This window comes from Helianthus annuus, chromosome 4, assembly GCF_002127325.2.
Source record: "Helianthus annuus cultivar XRQ/B chromosome 4, HanXRQr2.0-SUNRISE, whole genome shotgun sequence".
In the NCBI taxonomy this organism is placed as follows: Eukaryota; Viridiplantae; Streptophyta; class Magnoliopsida; order Asterales; family Asteraceae; genus Helianthus; species Helianthus annuus.
The window spans coordinates 39741255-39760130 of NC_035436.2; the positions used below are offsets into that span (position 1 = coordinate 39741255).

General features: G+C 35.1%; 1 protein-coding gene and 3 long non-coding RNA genes across 4 annotated transcripts; 2 read left to right on the forward strand and 2 right to left on the reverse strand.

The window, feature by feature from the left end:
- The first annotated feature begins 3875 nt into the window (after positions 1 to 3875).
- LOC110924167 lies at positions 3876 to 5583 on the forward strand. The gene is made up of 2 exons (XM_022168205.1): positions 3876 to 4465; positions 5409 to 5583. Exons 1-2 carry the CDS (start codon positions 3876 to 3878, stop codon positions 5581 to 5583), a joined length of 765 nt encoding a protein of 254 aa, XP_022023897.1.
- Positions 5584 to 10998: 5415 nt separating this feature from the next.
- On the reverse strand, positions 10999 to 12185 carry LOC110923349. Its single transcript, XR_004891701.1, has 3 exons — positions 12037 to 12185; positions 11709 to 11833; positions 10999 to 11225 (listed from the first exon to the last, which is right to left on the reverse strand). It is a non-coding gene; the product is annotated as an uncharacterized LOC110923349 (long non-coding RNA).
- Positions 12186 to 13471: 1286 nt separating this feature from the next.
- Positions 13472 to 14530, reverse strand: LOC110923348. The gene is made up of 5 exons (XR_004891702.1): positions 14424 to 14530; positions 14201 to 14338; positions 14028 to 14109; positions 13841 to 13927; positions 13472 to 13555 (listed from the first exon to the last, which is right to left on the reverse strand). It is a non-coding gene; the product is annotated as an uncharacterized LOC110923348 (long non-coding RNA).
- Positions 14531 to 17206: 2676 nt separating this feature from the next.
- Positions 17207 to 17941, forward strand: LOC110921639. The gene is made up of 2 exons (XR_002582524.2): positions 17207 to 17625; positions 17697 to 17941. It is a non-coding gene; the product is annotated as an uncharacterized LOC110921639 (long non-coding RNA).
- The last annotated feature ends 935 nt before the right edge of the window (positions 17942 to 18876 follow it).

Here is an 18876-nt window from a genome sequence, read left to right on the forward strand (position 1 = left end):
TGAAGTGTTTGACAACATTAAAAACTTTTATGATTTAGTCAAAACACAATTTGAAACTAATATTAGAAGTTTTAGAAGTGATAATGGGTCTGAATTCATAAACTCTCAAACGGAAAACTTTGTTAAAACTCATGGTATAATTCACCAAACATCTTGCACTTACACCCCTCAACAAAATGAAATTGTTGAAAGAAAACACACGCATTTATTGAATGTGACAAGAGCTTTCTTGTTTCAATTTGGTGTGCCTTTAAGATTCTGGTCTGAATGTATTCTTACTGCTGCCTATCTGATTAACAGGACTCCCTCTTCTGTGTTAGGTGGTAAAACACCTTATGAGTTGCTTTTTGGTTTTAAACCTTCTCTTGATCACTTGAAAGTTTTTGGATGTCTATGTTATTTTACTGTTCTCAATAATACTGACAAACTTGAGGAAAGAGCTGAAAGTAGTGTTTTTATGGGATATGTACTCAAATTTAAAAAAGGGATAAAAAGTTTGGAGTTTAGATCAAATTACTTTCTCCTTCTCAAGAGATGTCAGTTTTTATGAAACTGTCTTTCCTTTTAAAACCAAGTTGTTTTCTGAATCTGATATGGACAAAACAAATCTTTTAAATCATTCAAACTTTTTTTAATGTTTATGAACTTTCAAGTGATATAAATCCCGATGATGAAGAGAAGGAGACTACTGATTCTCAGCAATCATTTAATTTAGATGACATGGCTAATGTTCATCATCATAGTGAGTCTCAAGGTAGCTCAAATGAGCAAGTTGATGTTGCTGATACTTAGCAATCATTTAATTTAGATGACATGGCTAATGTTTAGCATCATAGTGAGTCTCAAAGTGAGTTTATGAGGGTTGAGTATAGTGGTACAAATGATGAATCAGTCCTTCCTGAGGGTAACCAACCTAATCTCAGAAAATCCTCTAGACATGTTTCTGCCCCTAAAAGGTTTAATGACTTTATTGTTGGTAATGCTAGATACAGTTATGATAAAGTTGTTAGCTATGCAAATTTGTCTAGTAATAATATGTGTTTTGCTGTAAATCTGAATAAAATTGTTGAACCTTTCAATTATAGAGAAGCCTGTAAAGATAAAAGGTGGTTGGATGTTGTGAATGATGAACTTTTTGTCTTATATAGTAATGATACTTGGGACATAGTTGATCTCCCTATAGGGAAGAAACCTATTGGCTGCAAATGGGTTTACAAAGTAAAATATAAATCAAATGGTGAGATTGATAAATTTAAAGCTGGGCTGGTTGCCGAAGGGTTTAGTCAAGCTGAGGGCATAGATTTTGAGGAGACTTTTTCTCCTGTAGTTAAAATGGTCACAGTTAGATGCATCATCAGTCTCTCTGTGCAAAATAACTGGCCCATTTATCAACTTGATGTCAATAATGCTTTTCTTTATGGCAATCTAAAAGAACAATTCTACATGACTCCTTCTGATGGTTTAAATGTGGATAATGAAAACAAAATTTGTAAACTAAAAAGGTCCCTATATGGGTTAAAACAAGCCTCTCGTATGTGGAATGAAAAACTTGTTCAGGTTCTTGTTAAAATTGGTTTTATTCAATCTAAGTGTGATCACTCTATTTTATTAAATCTGATAACTCTGTGTTTGTTGCTTTATTGGTCTACGTGGATGACATTGTGTTAACTGGAAATAATCCTGTTGAAATTGATAAAGTCAAATCCCTATTAAAAATGGAATTTCAAATCAAAGATCTTGGTTTACTAAAATATTTTCTTGGTATTGAGGTCATTAAAAATGATGATGGAATTTGTCTCTCTCAAAGAAAATACTGTATGGATCTTCTAAACGAATATGGGATGAGCGGATGTAAACCAGTCAACTGTCCCATAGAGCAAAACTATATTTTAACACAACTGAGTAAAAATGAAGAATTAAAGGGTGTGAGTGTCACTAAATATCAAAAACTTCTAGGTAAACTTATTTACCTATCTCACACTCGTCCTGACATCGCATGTGTTCACTATCTGTCCTAGTATATACATAAACCAATCGAGGCACACTCTCAGATAGCCTTTAGACTGCTGAGATATTTACAAAATGCTCGCGGTTGTGCTATCATGTTTAAACAAAGTGATTTGTTTCAATTGACTGCTTATGCTGATTCCGACTGCGCTAAGTGTGTCGACAGTATAAAGTCTGTCAAAGGGTTCTGTATCTTTCTTGGAAACTCCTTAGTTTCTTGGAAAAGCAAGAAACAAAGCGTGGTTTCCCACTCATCTGCTGAAGCAGAATACAGATCCATGTGCAGTGCTTCTTGTGAAATATTGTGGTTATTAAATATTTTGATGGAACTGGGAGTTAAAGTTGATCTTCCGGTGACCCTGAGATGCGACAATAGTGTTGCCATTTCTATATATAGCTGCAAATCTGGTGTTTCATGACAAAACAAAACATTTTGAAGTTGATTTATTCTTCCTGAGAGAAAAGATAGCTGCAGGTATCATCAAAACAGCTGGCATAAAATCTGAGTTCCAACTTGCACACATGTTTACAAAAGGGCTGCTACCAAGGCATCATGACGAAATGTGTAAGTACTTAGGTCTCACAAACCTATTTAAACTTTCAAACTAGAGGGGTGTTAAAATACCTTATATATATATATATATATATATATATATATATATATATATTATTTCAGTTTAAATGCTCTAATCCTTGCCTTTATGTGTTTTGTATGTGGTTTGGTCCAACACTGTTTGGGCTCGGTTCCTTCGTGCTGAGCTAGTCCAAGGAGGCTTTATTCATGTGGGCCTAAGTGTTTGTGGTTTGCTCTCTTATAAAAGAAGGGTTGCTACATTGGGATCAACGCACGGTCCCTCATTCTCCTTCTTGAATACACTGGTTCCTGCTCATCTCCCTCACGCGTTCATTCGTGAGGTTCACTAAAGATTATCTGTTCATTGTTAATCTTTTGATTCATTTCTTGTTCACCGGTCAATCTGTGATGACTGGTTGATTTCTTTTGTACTGATTTATGGAGAGTTTTGAATAAATCTTCATTTTGTTTGTTTGAATCCTTGAAGTTCTGACATGGTATCAGAGCTCCGAGGTTGAATCAGTGCTTTGGTGTTCTTCCACTGCACTCTCTGTTGGCTTGCTTCTCTATGTATCAGTCCAAGGATGCTGATCGAAGGGGTTTTTTGGGTTGTTCTGGTGGTACTGGTTTTCTTTTTAAAGTTGTGGTGGTCCGGAGGTCTGCCGACTTCAAGTCTTGGTCCCTTCTTCCTCGTGGTGGCTGTGCGGCTATGGTGGTGCGAAACCCTATTGTTTTAGGGTTCTTCATTTGATCATTCTTGTAGAAAGTTCTCGTTGGTCCCTTTTTAGGGCAAACCAACAGAACTGGTTTTTTGTCTTCTAATCAAGTGCATGTAACCCTAAGTTAAGGTTACAAGCCTTGATTCGCTGGAGTTACACGCACCCAATTTGAGATCGTTCTATCCCTCTCTTTCAAATTTTTATTATCTTGCATCATTGTTTGTTGTGTCTAGGCATCTTGATACCTGGTTTTAGGCAAGACCGACTTGGTTTTGGGATACAGAGAGTGTCCACTCTGTTGCATCACTGTTTTTGTGTCAAAAGCTCCCTGAATATTGTTTCCGCAGGCACCCTTGAGTGACGAACCTTTGATCGGACCGCTGTTCAGGTTTCGCTGTTTTTTTCCATGACCGATCTCTGACCTTTTCTTTTGTGGTATTCTGATCTATCTGTTCCTAAATTGTTCTTTGATAAATTGACTGTTGTTGTGTTTGTTTTTTGACTACCTGCTCTGTTGCTATTAGTTGTCTCTATGCTGTGCATACTTCTTGTTTTTACTGTGATTGCTTGCTAAAATGACTGAAAAAGATGACCAAGGTGAACCCTCTGTTACATTAGTTAGTAAATTGGATGCGAGTGTTCCGTTATATCTCCATGCCAGTGATTCTAGTAGTCTCACTATTGTCAGTGTCACACTAAAAGGAACTGGAAACTATGTGGTTTGGTCGAATGCTATGAAACTTGCTTTAACGGCTAAGAATAAATTAGGGTTTATTGATGGTACTTGTACCAGATCAACTAAAGATGATGTTCTAGCCGGTCAATGGGATAGATGCAATTCAGTTGTTTTAACTTGGATCCTTAATTCTGTTTCTGAAGAACTATATGTTGGCCAAGTTTATTCTAGGCTTTCTTGGAGTGATTTAAAAGACACCTATGATAGGGTTGAAGGGTCGGTTGTGTTTGGGTTATATCAAAAGATTAATTCGGTGAGTCAAAATCGAACTAGTGTTTCTGAATATTATCATAGACTCAATACTATGTGGAAACAATTTGATGCCATGGTTCAGTTACCTTCTTGTACATGTGTTGCTTCTACTAGATACATTGAATTCAGTCAACTGATCAAACTTATGCAGTTCCTGATGGGATTAGATGATGTATAGTAACCTGTTAGGACAAACTTATTAACAAGGGATCCTTTACCTACTGTTAAAACTGCTTTTTCTATCATTTCTAGAGAAGAATCACACAGAGATTCAAATAAATCCTCAAAAGTTCCTAATGTTGGTTTTGTTGCAAAAGCAACTCAATAGAGTGATAATAAAAACGTTTTAACGAAGGACCTAATCCCAACCTAAAATGTACTCAATTCAACAAGATTGGTCATGTGATTGAAAAATGTTTTGAACTTCATGGTTATCCTTCTAATTAAAGAACTAAACCAAATCAAAACAGTACTCAGTGGTCAAAAACAATTGTGTCTGCTAATAAATCCGTTGCCAATAATGTGAATGACCAATCTGTTAGTACCTCCTTGAATGTTTTAAATGTTGGTCAATTTTCCAAGTTGCTAGGTCTACTGAATGAAAATAAGTTGGAAGACTTACACAAGTCTAACATGAGTGGTAAGTGTTATAGTCCCTTCTCATATCTAGAATCTTATAAAAACGTTTATTGTTTTAATTCTAGTTTCTTCCATCAAAATAGACTAAAGTGGATTGTTGATTCTGGTGCTAATCAGCACATGGTGATGAGTAATGATAACATGTTTAACTTGGTAGACGTGTCCGAATATGATATTTCTGTCAAACATCCTAATGGAACTGATGCTAAAGTTAAACAAATAGGATGTTTTAAACTATCTCAATAACATTGACAAACTTGAGGAAAGAGCTGAAAGTAGTGTTTTATGGGATATGTACTAAAATTTAAAAAAGGGATAAAAAGTTTGGAGTTTAGATCAAATTACTTTCTCCTTCTCAAGAGATGTCAGTTTTTATGAAACTCTCTTTCCTTTTAAAACCAAGTCGTTTTCTGAATCTGATCTGGACAAAACAAATCTTTTAAATCATTCAAACTTTTTTTAATGTTTATGAACTTTCAAGTGATATAAATCCCGATGATGAAGAGAAGGAGACTACTGATTCTCAGCAATCATTTAATTTAGATGACATGGCTAATGTTCAGCATCATAGTGAGTCTCAATGTAGCTCAAATGAGCAAGTTGATGTTGCTGATACTCAGCAATCATTTAATTTAGATGACATGGCTAATGTTTAGCATCATAGTGAGTCTCAAAGTGAGTCTATGAGGGTTGAGTATAGTGGTACAAATGATGAATCAGTCCTTCCTGAGGGTAACCAACCTAATCTCAGAAAATCCTCTAGACATGTTTCTGCCCCTAAAAGGTTTAATGACTTTATTGTTGGTAATGCTAGATACAGTTATGATAAAGTTGTTAGCTATGCAAATTTGTCTAGTAATAATATGTGTTTTGCTGTAAATCTGAATAAAATTGTTGAACCTTTCAATTATAGAGAAGCCTGTAAAGATAAAAGGTGGTTGGATGTTGTGAATGATGAACTTTTTGTCTTATATAGTAATGATACTTGGGACATAGTTGATCTCCCTATAGGGAAGAAACCTATTGGCTGCAAATGGGTTTACAAAGTAAAATATAAATCAAATGGTGAGATTGATAAATTTAAAGCTGGGCTGGTTGCCGAAGGGTTTAGTCAAGCTGAGGGCATAGATTTTGAGGAGACTTTTTCTCCTGTAGTTAAAATGGTCACAGTTAGATGCATCATCAGTCTCTCTGTGCAAAATAACTGGCCCATTTATCAACTTGATGTCAATAATGCTTTTCTTTATGGCAATCTAAAAGAACAATTTTACATGACTCCTTCTGATGGTTTAAATGTGGATAATGAAAACAAAATTTGTAAACTAAAAAGGTCCCTATATGGGTTAAAACAAGCCCCTCGTATGTGGAATGAAAAACTTGTTCAGGTTCTTGTTAAAATTGGTTTTATTCAGTATAAGTGTGATCACTCTATGTTTATTAAATCTGATAACTCTGTGTTTGTTGCTTTATTGGTCTACGTGGATGACATTGTCTTAACTGGAAATAATCCTGTTGAAATTGATAAAGTCAAATCCCTATTAAAAATGGAATTTCAAATCAAAGATCTTGGTTTACTAAAATATTTTCTTGGTATTGAGGTCATTAAAAATGATGATGGAATTTGTCTCTTTCAAAGAAAATACTGTATGGATCTTCTAAACGAATATGGGATGAGCGGATGTAAAGCAGTTAACTGTCCCATAGAGCAAAACTATATTTTAACAAAACTGAGTAAAAATGAAGAATTAAAGGGTGTGAGTGTCACTAAATATCAAAAACTTCTAGGTAAACTTATTTACCTATCTCACACTCGTCCTGACATCGCATGCGCTGTTCACTATCTGTCCTAGTATATACATAAACCAATCGAGGCACACTCTCAGATAGCCTTTAGACTGCTGAGATATTTACAAAATGCTCGCGGTTGTGCTATCATGTTTAAACAAAGTGATTTGTTTCAATTGACTGCTTATGCTGATTCCGACTGCGCTAAGTGTGTCGATAGTATAAAGTCTGTCACAGGGTTCTGTATCTTTCTTGGAAACTCCTTAGTTTCTTGGAAAAGCAAGAAACAAAGCGTGGTTTCCCACTCATCTGCTGAAGCAGAATACAGATCCATGTGCAGTGCTTCTTGTGAAATACTGTGGTTATTAAATATTTTGAGGGAACTGGGAGTTAAAGTTGATCTTTCGGTGACCCTGAGATGCGACAATAATGCTGCCATTTCTATATATAGCTGCAAATCTGGTGTTTCATGACAAAACAAAACATTTTGAAGTTGATTTATTCTTCCTGAGAGAAAAGATAGCTGCAGCTATCATCAAAATAGCTGGCATAAAATCTGAGTTCCAACTTGCACACATGTTTACAAAAGGGCTGCTACCAAGGCATCATGACGAAATGTGTAAGTACTTAGGTCCCACAAACCTATTTAAACATTCAAACTATAGGGGTGTTAAAAAACCTTATATATATATATATATATATATATATATATATATATATATATATATATATATATATATATATATATATATATATATATATATATATATATATATATATATATATATATAGGGTAGGGCTAGATAGAAAACCCTATCTATATAAAAAACCCTAGAAAACCCAACCTCCCGACATTTTTTTTTTGAAAAAAATAACACATGTAATATACATGTTTTTAAGAGTTTTGGGCCAAAAAAATAAAAAAGCGCCGAAGGGATAATTTAAAAAAAAAATTTCAGCAACTTTCAGCATTTTTGTCTAACACATGTTTGGCACTGAATTTTGTTTATTTTTTTAAAAAAAATCCCTTCGGCGCTTTTTTGTTTTTTTTGGCCCAAAACACTCTAAAACATGTATATTACATGTGTAATTTTTTTCAAAAAAAAAGTGTCGGGAGGTTGGGTAAAAATGGGGGAGATTTGGGTTTCCAGAGTTTTCTAAGAATTTGAGGGTTTTCTGTCTAGCACTGTTTAAATGCTCTAATCCTTGCCTTTATGTGTTTTGTATGTGGTTTGGTCCAACACTGTTTGGGCTCGGTTCCTTCCTGCTGAGCTGGTCCAAGGAGGCTTTATTCATGTGGGCCTAAGGGTTTGTGGTTTGCTCTCTTATAAAAGAAGGGTTGCTGCATTGGGATCAACGCACGGTCTTTCATTCTCGTTCTTTAATACACTGGTTCCTGCTCATCTCCCTCACACGTTCATTCGTGAGGTTCACTAAAGATTATCTGTTCATTGTTAATCTTTTGATTCATTTCTTGTTCACCGGTCAATCTGTGATGACTGGTTGATTTCTTTTGTACTGATTTATGGGGAGTTTTGAATAAATCTTCATTTTGTTTGTTTAAATCCTTGAAGTTCTGATATGGTATCAGAGCTCCGAGGTTGAATCAGTGCTCTGGTGTTCTTCCACTGCACTCTCTGTTGGCTTGCTTCTCTATGTATCAGTCCAAGGATGCTGATCGAAGGGGTTTTTTGGGTTGTTCTGGTGGTACTGGTTTTCTTTTTAAAGTCGTGGTGGTCCGGAGGTCTGCCGACTTCAAGTCTTTGTCCCTTCTTCCTCGTGGTGGCTGTGCGGCTATGGTGGTGCGAAACCCTATTGTTTTAGGGTTCTTCATTTGATCATTCTTGAAGAAAGTTCTCGTTGGTCCCTTTTTAGGGCAAACCAACAGAACTTGTTTTTTGTCTTCTAATCAAGTGCATGTAACCCTAAGTGAAGGTTAGAAGCCTCATTCTACTTCTCGAATACACTGGTTACTGCTCATCTCCCTCACACGTTCATTCATGAGGTTCACTAAAGATTATCTGTGCATTGTTAATATTTTGATTCATTTCTTGTTCACCAGTCAATCTGTGATGACTGGTTGATTTCTTTTGTACAGATTTGTGGAGAGTTTTAAATAAATCTTTATTTTGTTTATTTGAATCCTTGAAGTTCTGACAATATGGCAAGCCCTTTCAACTTGGTGCAAGATTCAGCCGATATATGCTTTCAGTATACACGATCTCCTACAGCTAAATGAGTATGTTATCGGGTCAAGAAGGAAGAAGAAAGCTGTTTATGCGGTTGTATTAACAACCATGTAGGTTATATGGCGGATGCGAAACGCGTCGGTTTTTTATGAGACTCCCGTCTCATTACAAAAAGCGCTTGAAGATGTCAAAGCAGTGAGTTTTGTATGGGTCAAGAAAAGATCGAAGAGCCACTCGATTGCATGGGCAAACTGGAAGGCATTTAATGTATTTAGTGTAGTTTAATTTGGTGTACCAAGTTTCTCTTATGTGTCCGTCTTTTGGTTCAAGTCCATTCGGACTATTGGTGGCTGTATGTTGTTTTTTCTGTATTGCCTAGCAACTTCTATTAATAATATTTGTTGGCTTTTTTTTTTTTCCTTTTGAAAACAAAGAAAGAGATTATGTACCTTGTCATCTTTACAATTATCACGTGGAAAAGTTAAATATTTTTTAACCTATAACGTCATTAGCATCTTTATCATAGATATTGAGTTTTTGCCTTTTCTTGTAGCTTTCCCATTGGATTTCTTCCGAGGTTAAAAAATTGAATCCCGTCATTATCTAGGCCATAGAAAATCTTATATCATTCTAGAGATTTTCTTGTGAACACTCTCTTAGATCTTAGGGTATACTTTAACACTTCTTAACACTACCAAGATGCCATATCATCTGTTTTTCCTCATTTCACTTCACTTAAATCTCAAGGAAAGGGGTCTACTCCCATTAACCCCACCTAACTTGATTTTTTAGTGATTTTTTGTTTAAGAGGGGAATGAAAATAAATTCAATGTTTTAACATTTGGTTAACATGCTAACAAGTAATCTCTTTAACATCTATTAACACAAGAAGGGAATGACATGCAAGGCTAGTTAACATGACATGTTACCTTTAACACCCTATATGTTAAGGTACACCCCGATGCCTTAACACAAATATACTTTTATAAAAGGTGTTGCTATTTACACCATACTCTAGTGCACCTTACTCTACTAGTGGGAGACCCGCGCGTTGCGGCGGAGTCAATAACGTGAGACATGAACAAATCACCAACTTACAACCAGTAAGTTATAAAAAACAATAGATTTGTCAATTAAACAAATGCACTACTTAAAACATGATGTAAAAGTTCATATGGAGCAAAGTTTGAAAAATATATGTCGAATGGACCCCTTTTTGGTAATAACCTACTCATATAAGGTTCGGGTTGGTGGGGTTTGGGTGGCTTTGAATTCGAGTCGGGTTTTGGGTTTTTGATTAAAAAAAAGGACAGCCTTAGACATGTTGGTTGCCAAGGGATTCACTCAAAAGTCAGGCATAGACTACAATGAGATCTTTTCTCCTCTAGTTAAATGTTCGTGTCCACGACTGTTCCCGGAGGCACGTTCCCGATCTCATTCTTGTTGTTCAGAAACAAGCGAGTCGTGTGATGTTTCTGAGCCACAACGAATGTAACAAACGGACGGTAGTGTTTGGTGTAAATGGCTTTCTTCATATCAACCATTTCTTTATTCAGAACCATCTCAAACTGATCGTCACTAACACCGTCACGGTACACCACAATCTTGTTCGGTTTCACTTTGTTGACTTTAGCGTAAGTGTTGATCAGGTCCAAACACACGCTCCCGAAATTAACAATCTCCTATTTACGATGCCCTTGTGGCCACACACAAGCGACATAACGAGTCGCACCACGGTCCACCGAGCCAACAACTGCTGCAATAGATGGAGACTCAGAGTTCATTGCAGCCGGGTGATTGACATCTGCTCCAGCAAAAAATATAACGATCATCTTAACTGAAATGAGGAAACGGCTCAACAAGCTGCACGTTGCAACCATCGAACATCGCGTTTTATGAAAGAGCACAATTTTAATGATCATTATGAACACATTTTGTTATAATGAAAGATACAATGGGTATTTAATTTAAATTATTATCGCTATTATTTAAAAAATTATTCTTATAACAAAATTTGTTTTGTTAAGAATGGAACTTAAGTCTAGACCTATGTGGCGGGAGAACAACACTTGGATTGGTGATATTAGGGGTTGCACGGGTCAGTTCGTTCGGTTGAGTTTTGAGCGTATACAGACATAATAAGTCAGAATCATTACCTGATAATTAAATGGTTCACAATAATCCACACCCAAATGTACGGCTGCCACAATTTGTGGGCTGGTTTGTGGCTGTGGATGTCTGTGATACCGGCGATCAGCAGCGAAGACCGGGTGAGTGGTTGTGTGTCACTGTACTGGCGTCGAGTACTCGAAAAATTAACTGATCTTGAAGAACAAATCATTAATTGGTTTCGTTGTCGCATAATTGGCATTAAAAATGATAAATATGAAGTTCACCTTGATACCGACCTCAACCTCAGTTCATATTCAGCTTTTATATGAAAAAAATGTGGTTTACAAAATGACTACATATCATTTACATTCGCAAGTGATTCACATCTTGAATAATTGTATTTGATTTCTAATTACAACTGCTAACCGCTAGCGATTATGAATGAACAAACGGGTCAAAGGCGACACAAGCGAATCCAAAACCTTACAATATTTTAAACTGTTTTAATATGAAAATTAGTTATTATAAAGTTAATTTAAAAAAAAAGTTATAAGTTTTTAGTTTGGGCCTTTTGCAGGTCAACCCAACCTAGCCCAACCCATTTTTACCAGTGTAAAAAGTGGCCCAACCCAAGCCCATTTCAACCCGTTACCCAACCCGACTCATCCATTTTGCATGTGAGAAAGGGATCTTACCAGACCTCGAAGACGTTTTTGGGCATAAAGCGTTAGTACTGGAGCAAGTGCAAACTGTTTATATCCCTTTGAAACCAGTGCAACAAGAACCCTTTTGAAGATATCAATTCTACGAACAATCAAGTCTTCAGCCCACCAGTCAACAAGAGAAAACAAAAATGCATAAGTAAATACCTTCGGTAAAACAGAAATAAAAAATGCATGAGTAATTTAATGGGAATACTAAATTATGGCTTTTTTTCTCACAGCAGTAAACAAAAACATTAAAAAAGTAATAAATATAACAATAAGAGAATTGAAAGGCATTTTTACATCAAAAGCAGCTTACCCTTGATGCTTTGCAAAACGTGAAAGCTGATACAACTGAACTGTTTCATTTGAGGCATGACATGCTAGAAGTAGATAGTTACGAGGCTGCACCATCCACGCAAACCTCATGAATAAACCGGAATACACACACATCGCTGCACCAAAAAAGTTAAGAGAAAAAAAACCCGCAAAAGTATAACTATTTAATAAGAAAAAAACATTCATTTAATGTATAGCTGCTACTCGTTCAATCCAATCTTGAATGGTATCTGTGATGTGAGGAACAACCTGAACCAGGTGGACATGTCATACAAGTTGTGTTTCGGTCAAATCGGGGCGGGTCAGGTTGATCGATAAAAACTTTTTATCCATTTTATAAAGTTTGAATAATAAGTTGCCCGAAAAATCTTTCCAGTAGTAATATTATTATTACGCGTTAACTTAAGATCAATGAATTGTGCTTAATGTGTACTCGATTATTAAACAATGATGGGTCTTATAGTAAACTTACATCTCTAAGAACAGGAAACTGAATTTCTAGCGAGCTCCAATCGTTAATAGACTTTGTCGAAGTCAGAGCGACTTTCAGCCTGCAGAGAATATGATTGAATGGATCAGTTTCTAGGTTTTAAAAATCGCACCTGAGGCGCGCTGCCACCTAGGCACGACGCACATCAAGGTGCAAGCCTTAGCACGCTTTTTACAAAAAACTCCTAAAAGATGCAATTTTTGAGGGTTTTACTGGTCTTAGGCGTACGCTTCATGCATATAGGTTGTTTTTATGCATCAAACTGTTGTACGATAGGTTTTTTGGCCTGTACTTTTAGATAAATCATATATAAACCTTATTTATAGCTATTTTTTAAATAAGGGATGCTAAATACCTATGGAATATATATAAAAAATATATAATCACTTTGCGCCTCGGGTACGAAAAGCCTGACGCATTTGCGCTTTGCGCCTTGGTTTTAGACCTCGTCGCTTTTTTGCGCCTCTTACTTTTAAAACCAAGGTCAAATTAGGTTATGGGTTTATCTCTAAGGGGTCAAAATCATTATACAAGATCAATTGTATCAATAACCACGTCTATTTTTTAGAGCGGCAACTGTATCAATAACCAACTTCATAGTTCACAGCGAGATTTGGACCCATGACCTCAAACTCAGTACCTGGCTCGGGCCAGATATGCAGGTAATTTCTTAGATTGTTTTAACTCAAAGGTTTAGGTTAACATTAGTACTATTATTAAATGTTTTGTAATTTTAATAGGGAATGCGTTAAATATTATTAAGAAATGGTCAAATTAAGAGTAAACAGGATGAGAAGTCACATCCTTCCTAGCATATTCCCACTCTTTTAGAAGCTATTATTTTACTATAATGTGTTCATAGTTCATACAATAAACATGAACCGTTAGGCTACGAACTAAAAAAGAAGAAGATAAGATAGTAATACCTTTAATGAAGCACCACCCACAAGTAATCCATTAATGTCTTCTTTTTTGGCTAGCTAAGCAGAGTTTCCCACATTTACAGATCCTGAGGAGGTTTAAAATACCACGGAAGATTAATATGTAAAACTGTATATACCATGGAAGATTATGAATGGATCTGTTATTTATTGGAAAATTATGAATGGATCATCCATGCGGCTGCACATAAACATTTGGAAATTTGAATCAACAAATTCAGGCTCAATATCATAAAAGAATCGAGATATTTATCCCAAACGCCTTTTGAATCGATATTATGAGTAGGTTTCATAATATATAACTACGGATTAGATAATTAAGATTAACATTACAAAAATAACGATCTACAGACCAACTTCTTCGCCATCATCACAATCTGAAGGACCCACTTCTTTGCCACCAGGCTCTTCCCTCTAGTCCTCTTCAACTTCAATCTCATCTACGAATAACCACCAAGCAAAAAAAGAGAAATTTAATTATAGAAAATCGTAATGGTGAAACAAAAGCGTTGCAGAAAGTGAAGTTATACAAATTCAAACCTGGTTTATGCAGATCCACTGAAGTTCAAATTAAATCAAGAAAAGATAGATTTACGACTGGGATGGTGATGAAAGATCAGACCTAATCGAACTCAAAACAAAAAGACTATATATGACGAAAACTAAAAACCCTAGAGAAACACAAAATCAATCATAACCACTTACTGTTTCACCTGTTCGTATCCAAGCAACTGCAGAATAAAGAAATTGAATCTGTGATAGCATTTGTTGTTAACCTGACCTAATGATAGTCGATTTCCTATTTGAAGTTGGAGGCGGATGCTTATGTAGTGGCGACGCTATCCCCAAGCCTGAACCAAAAACCTTACCCTATCTTTGATTTGAAACGAAAAGGATCTAGGGTTAGTGAAAGGGTGAACAGTGACTTTAAAGAACCTTTTGTGGTTGTAGAAGGGGAATTCGGAAGAGGTGATGCAACCCAACCGACTTCAATTTCATTATGACATTGCTCCATGATTAAGAAACTGAAGAATTCATTGAACCTTGTTAAATACTTAAATGAGGGGCAAATTTGGGAGCGGTGTTGAAAATAATGGAACTTCATGGCGTCTTAAAAAATTGAAGTGAAATTACATTTTTACCCATGGGAAATGCTTATATATAGTATATAGATTACGAGCTTTCAATAAATGCAGTCATTAATATCAAAGCATTAATTACCAAAAATTTCTATTTTATTTTGTAATTTTTAATTATAATCATTAGTTTTTATGTAATTTTTTAGTGAAAGTTCATACAAATATATTATTTTTTATAATCCAACTTTTATGTGATAAATTATTTAATCTCTTATAACACACAGAATTGATTTGATAAATGTTTTTGAATAAATGATTTAAGTTTTAAACCAATCAAGCTGAATAAAAAGGGGTTTGAAATGTGTAAAAATATTAAAAGAGAACACTTTTATCAAATAAATGTTTTAGATTTTTAGTTTAAGGTTGTTAATTTATAAAATTTCAGTAAAAACAATTCTAAATGACATTCATAAAGCTATAGTAATACGTAATTTAAACCTCTTTCCTCATTTATCGGGATTAGAAGCGTTATTTCAATCAATAAATTTTGTTACTATATGTAGATCCAACTAATAAAAACTTATCAGTGGCGGACCTAAAAATTTTTCCATGGGGGTGTGAAACATTTTTAAAAATTTTAGGCCCCTAGGTATATAAGTAAAAAAATCGGTTCGTATCGGGTCGGTTCGGGTCGGGTCATGTAAAACAAAAGAAATTGCGCCATAACATCCCTACTCATGGTTCCTATCACAAACAAATTGATGCATAAGTTCATCGCTCCATAAAAGTGTTTCAATTTTAATTTTCAACCCTAGAAATCGTGTGTAATCACCCTAAAAATCATCTAAACAACCATAAACAACGTCAAAACACATGAAATTTCAAACCTATTTAAGAATTTTGTTACCCTTTGGTGTCGGACGGCGGTGGTTCGCGGCTGCTGATGACGTGCTGTTGTGGTCGATGATCGCTGGTAGGAGACGACCCAAGAGTGGGAGGGCGAGATGAATTCTAAGGGACTACTGAGCTTATTTTAATTATTTTAGTTTGAACTTAGGTTGAGTTTGGTTAATGGGCTAGTAGTTAGTGGGCTAATTATGTTTAATGAAATAGTGGGTTAAGGTATTGGGTATTTGGGTTAAGTTGGGTAGTATAAGTTTATATAATTTAGGTAGTTTTTTTAATTAGAGTTTACTAAAAAAATTTAAAATATAAATCGAAAACATTTTTTACCTAAGGTGTTTGGACGAAAAATTCCAAGGGGTGCGGATGAAAAAATTCAAGGGGTGCAGACGGGATTTTCAACGGAAAATAGCACTAGTTTTTTTTTTTCCTGAGGGTGCGTCCGCCCACCTTGGGCTATATGTATGTCCGCCAGTGGCGGAACTAGAGTAAAAATTCAGGGGTATCCTAAATTTTTTTTACATAGACCCGTTCGTGAAAAATCGAGCCCCCTTCCCTGTGTAGCTAGTAAAAATGGGCCCTTTTAATTTTTTTCTTTTACCTATGGTCATCCTTGAGAATTTGAGAGCCCTTAGGGACCCTGTGCGGCTAGTATATAATTATTAGGTTACAATCACTTGTATAACATGGGACACGAGTTGAATAAAAAATATTAAACAGTTAGTAATAAGATTTAGAAATTATAATATAATTTTTTAAGATAAAATATAATTGAAATTATGTATTATTTAGGTATAGATACGTTTAGTGTGAATATTTATATAATATTTCTTTACATTTAGTCCTTTTATTAAATGAAAGAACTATTTCAATGTTTCTTCATGTATTATTTTTATTTTAACCTTTTCTTCCTATATTATTTTCATTTTTAACCTTTTCAGTTGTGAAACTTGTGGGCACATATCATTTTTAAGGAACCTTTAGTATATTTAAAAAATATACATAAACAAAGTAACAATAAAACAAGTAATGGGTACAATAAGTTAAAAAAAAACTAAAACGTTAAATATTAATTGAAGTTTGAATAACTATTAAATATTAATAATTAATAATTGAAATTTGAATAATTATGAATTCTGACTTTACTTACTTTTTGGCAGACTCCTTTTCATTTCATTCATAATCTCATTCATTATCCCAATGCTTATTATATATATTATATTAATAAAAATAACTTTCATCTTCTTCCTTAAGAAGTGTTGCCACTGCAAGTTTCCACCGGGATATTTTGTTTCCGTCAACCTTAAAATTCCATTTCTCATCTTCATCTACATTCAGGAGTATCCTAACATTTGCTTAGGGGTATCCCCGGAATATAAAATGAAGATTAAAACAGAAAAATTACACTTCGCCAAGAAAGTTGAGGGGTATCCCAGGCTACACCTTGCAACTACGTAGATCCGCCCCTGATGTCCGCCCCTGAAACTGATTTATGAAAATTCTATTAATATTTTATTCCGAACAGGAACATTCCCCACTTTGTGTTATCAGGTTTTTTTTTTTTTTTTTTTCATAAAATATTCCTTTAAAATGAATTTTCAAGATAATTAACTATAAACATAAATGATCTAATAAAAAAAGTAAGATAAAGGTCCTTAGTCTCTAGTGTCAAAGTATAATTAACGTTGCTCAATTCGATGTTGTTAAAACATAATTAATGGGAGAAAGAGAATTAGGGGCTGTTTGGTTGCCTCTTAATGGCTCCATTAAGAGGTTTGGCCTCTGAATCGGTCAGACATGGGGTGTTTGATTCACCAAATAACAACCTCTGAATGAAACCATTCAGATCTGAATGGTTCAGCACATTTCAACATCTGAATGGAACATTGGACTTGTATACCCTTGCCCAAGAAAACAATCTGCCACTCCCCCCTTTCTTCTCCACAGCCGTCCCCTCAACAACCGCCTCCTCCATAGCCACCTCCGGCCCCCTCCACAACCGCCTCCTCCACAGCCGCCCCCTTTCTTCTCCAGCGGCGATGTTTGGTGTTTTCCGGCGAAAAGTCGTTAGCGGAAGCTCTTCTGCTTCGGTAAGCCTTGATCTCACATCTAGTGTTTTGCTCAAACAAGAATCAAGAACATCAATCATCAACGAGGTATGAAATCGACATCTTTTCTTCTCTTTTTCTTCTAGCCATTCACGTTATTGATGATAATGACAATGAAGATGAAGATGAAAGTGGAGAAATATAATGGAGTCTGGAGTTGCAGAGCTATACGAATTTTGTATTGATTGTCGATTCCATCACATATTGGGGAAAATTGAAATGTTTACTGAATTTATTTTTTTACCTAAATTTTATCTTTACAAGTCAAAATGAATGATTAATTGATAATGATAATTAACTGCTACAATTTTGTATAATCATATACTGGTTTAGACTCGATTTAATGTAGTTAAATGATGTTTAATGAATGTCTTAATTTATGGTTTAGAAGATATATTTCATTCAGCAAAAACTAGTACATAGGGGTAAAAACGTCATTCTCCACACTCATTCAGAGGTGCAACCAAACATCACTTTACTGGTTCAGCACTTACTGGTTCAGAGCCTCTTACTCATTCAGACCTCTTATTCATTCAGCACTTATTGGTTCAGATGTTGCCAAACAGCCCCTTAGTTTTATTGGAACAAATACGTCAAACATAATAAATAGTATAGAGTAATGTTGTCACAGCCTAATTTTCGGTGAGCCCGGAAGGGTTTAGCCGTAACGATTGGATACCATTTACAATCACAATTAATAAAATAATAATGCAGCGGAAGTATTAGGAGTAAAAATAATCATTCATTACATTCAAAAGGTTTAATATTCAAAATACAAATTGTTCAAGATGTTTAAATAAAGCCCACAGGCGGATCGAGACGAAAGAACTTTAGACATCATAGGCCTTAAGCTAGGAGTTGCAAAGTCTATTGCTTTTATCAAAGTCGACCCGGATTCCCTGCCTAACAGTCAAGGTTCGGTACCTACAGTTTAGTCTTTTGAAAATATGTTAGCTTTCGCTAGTAAATACAATTAACTGATTTATTTTGAAAATAGTTTTTTCAAAAATGATTTTATACATAGAGAAAACCCGTAAGTAATCATTTAATATTTCTTGTGATTTATTCTTATCACCAGTTTTACATATTTCTCATATGATGGAACCAGATATCAAAGCCGGTCATTTTCGCTATAATGATTAAGGTACACACCAAAGTTGAATAAAACGTGTCTATCATAGCTAAACCATAGGCTACGCCATAACAAGCGTAGCTTACTACGGGTTTACCATCTTTCTTTCTCTTCACAATTACACTTTCACCAAATGACTCCAAGGCCCCTGGATTTAATTCTTTCAC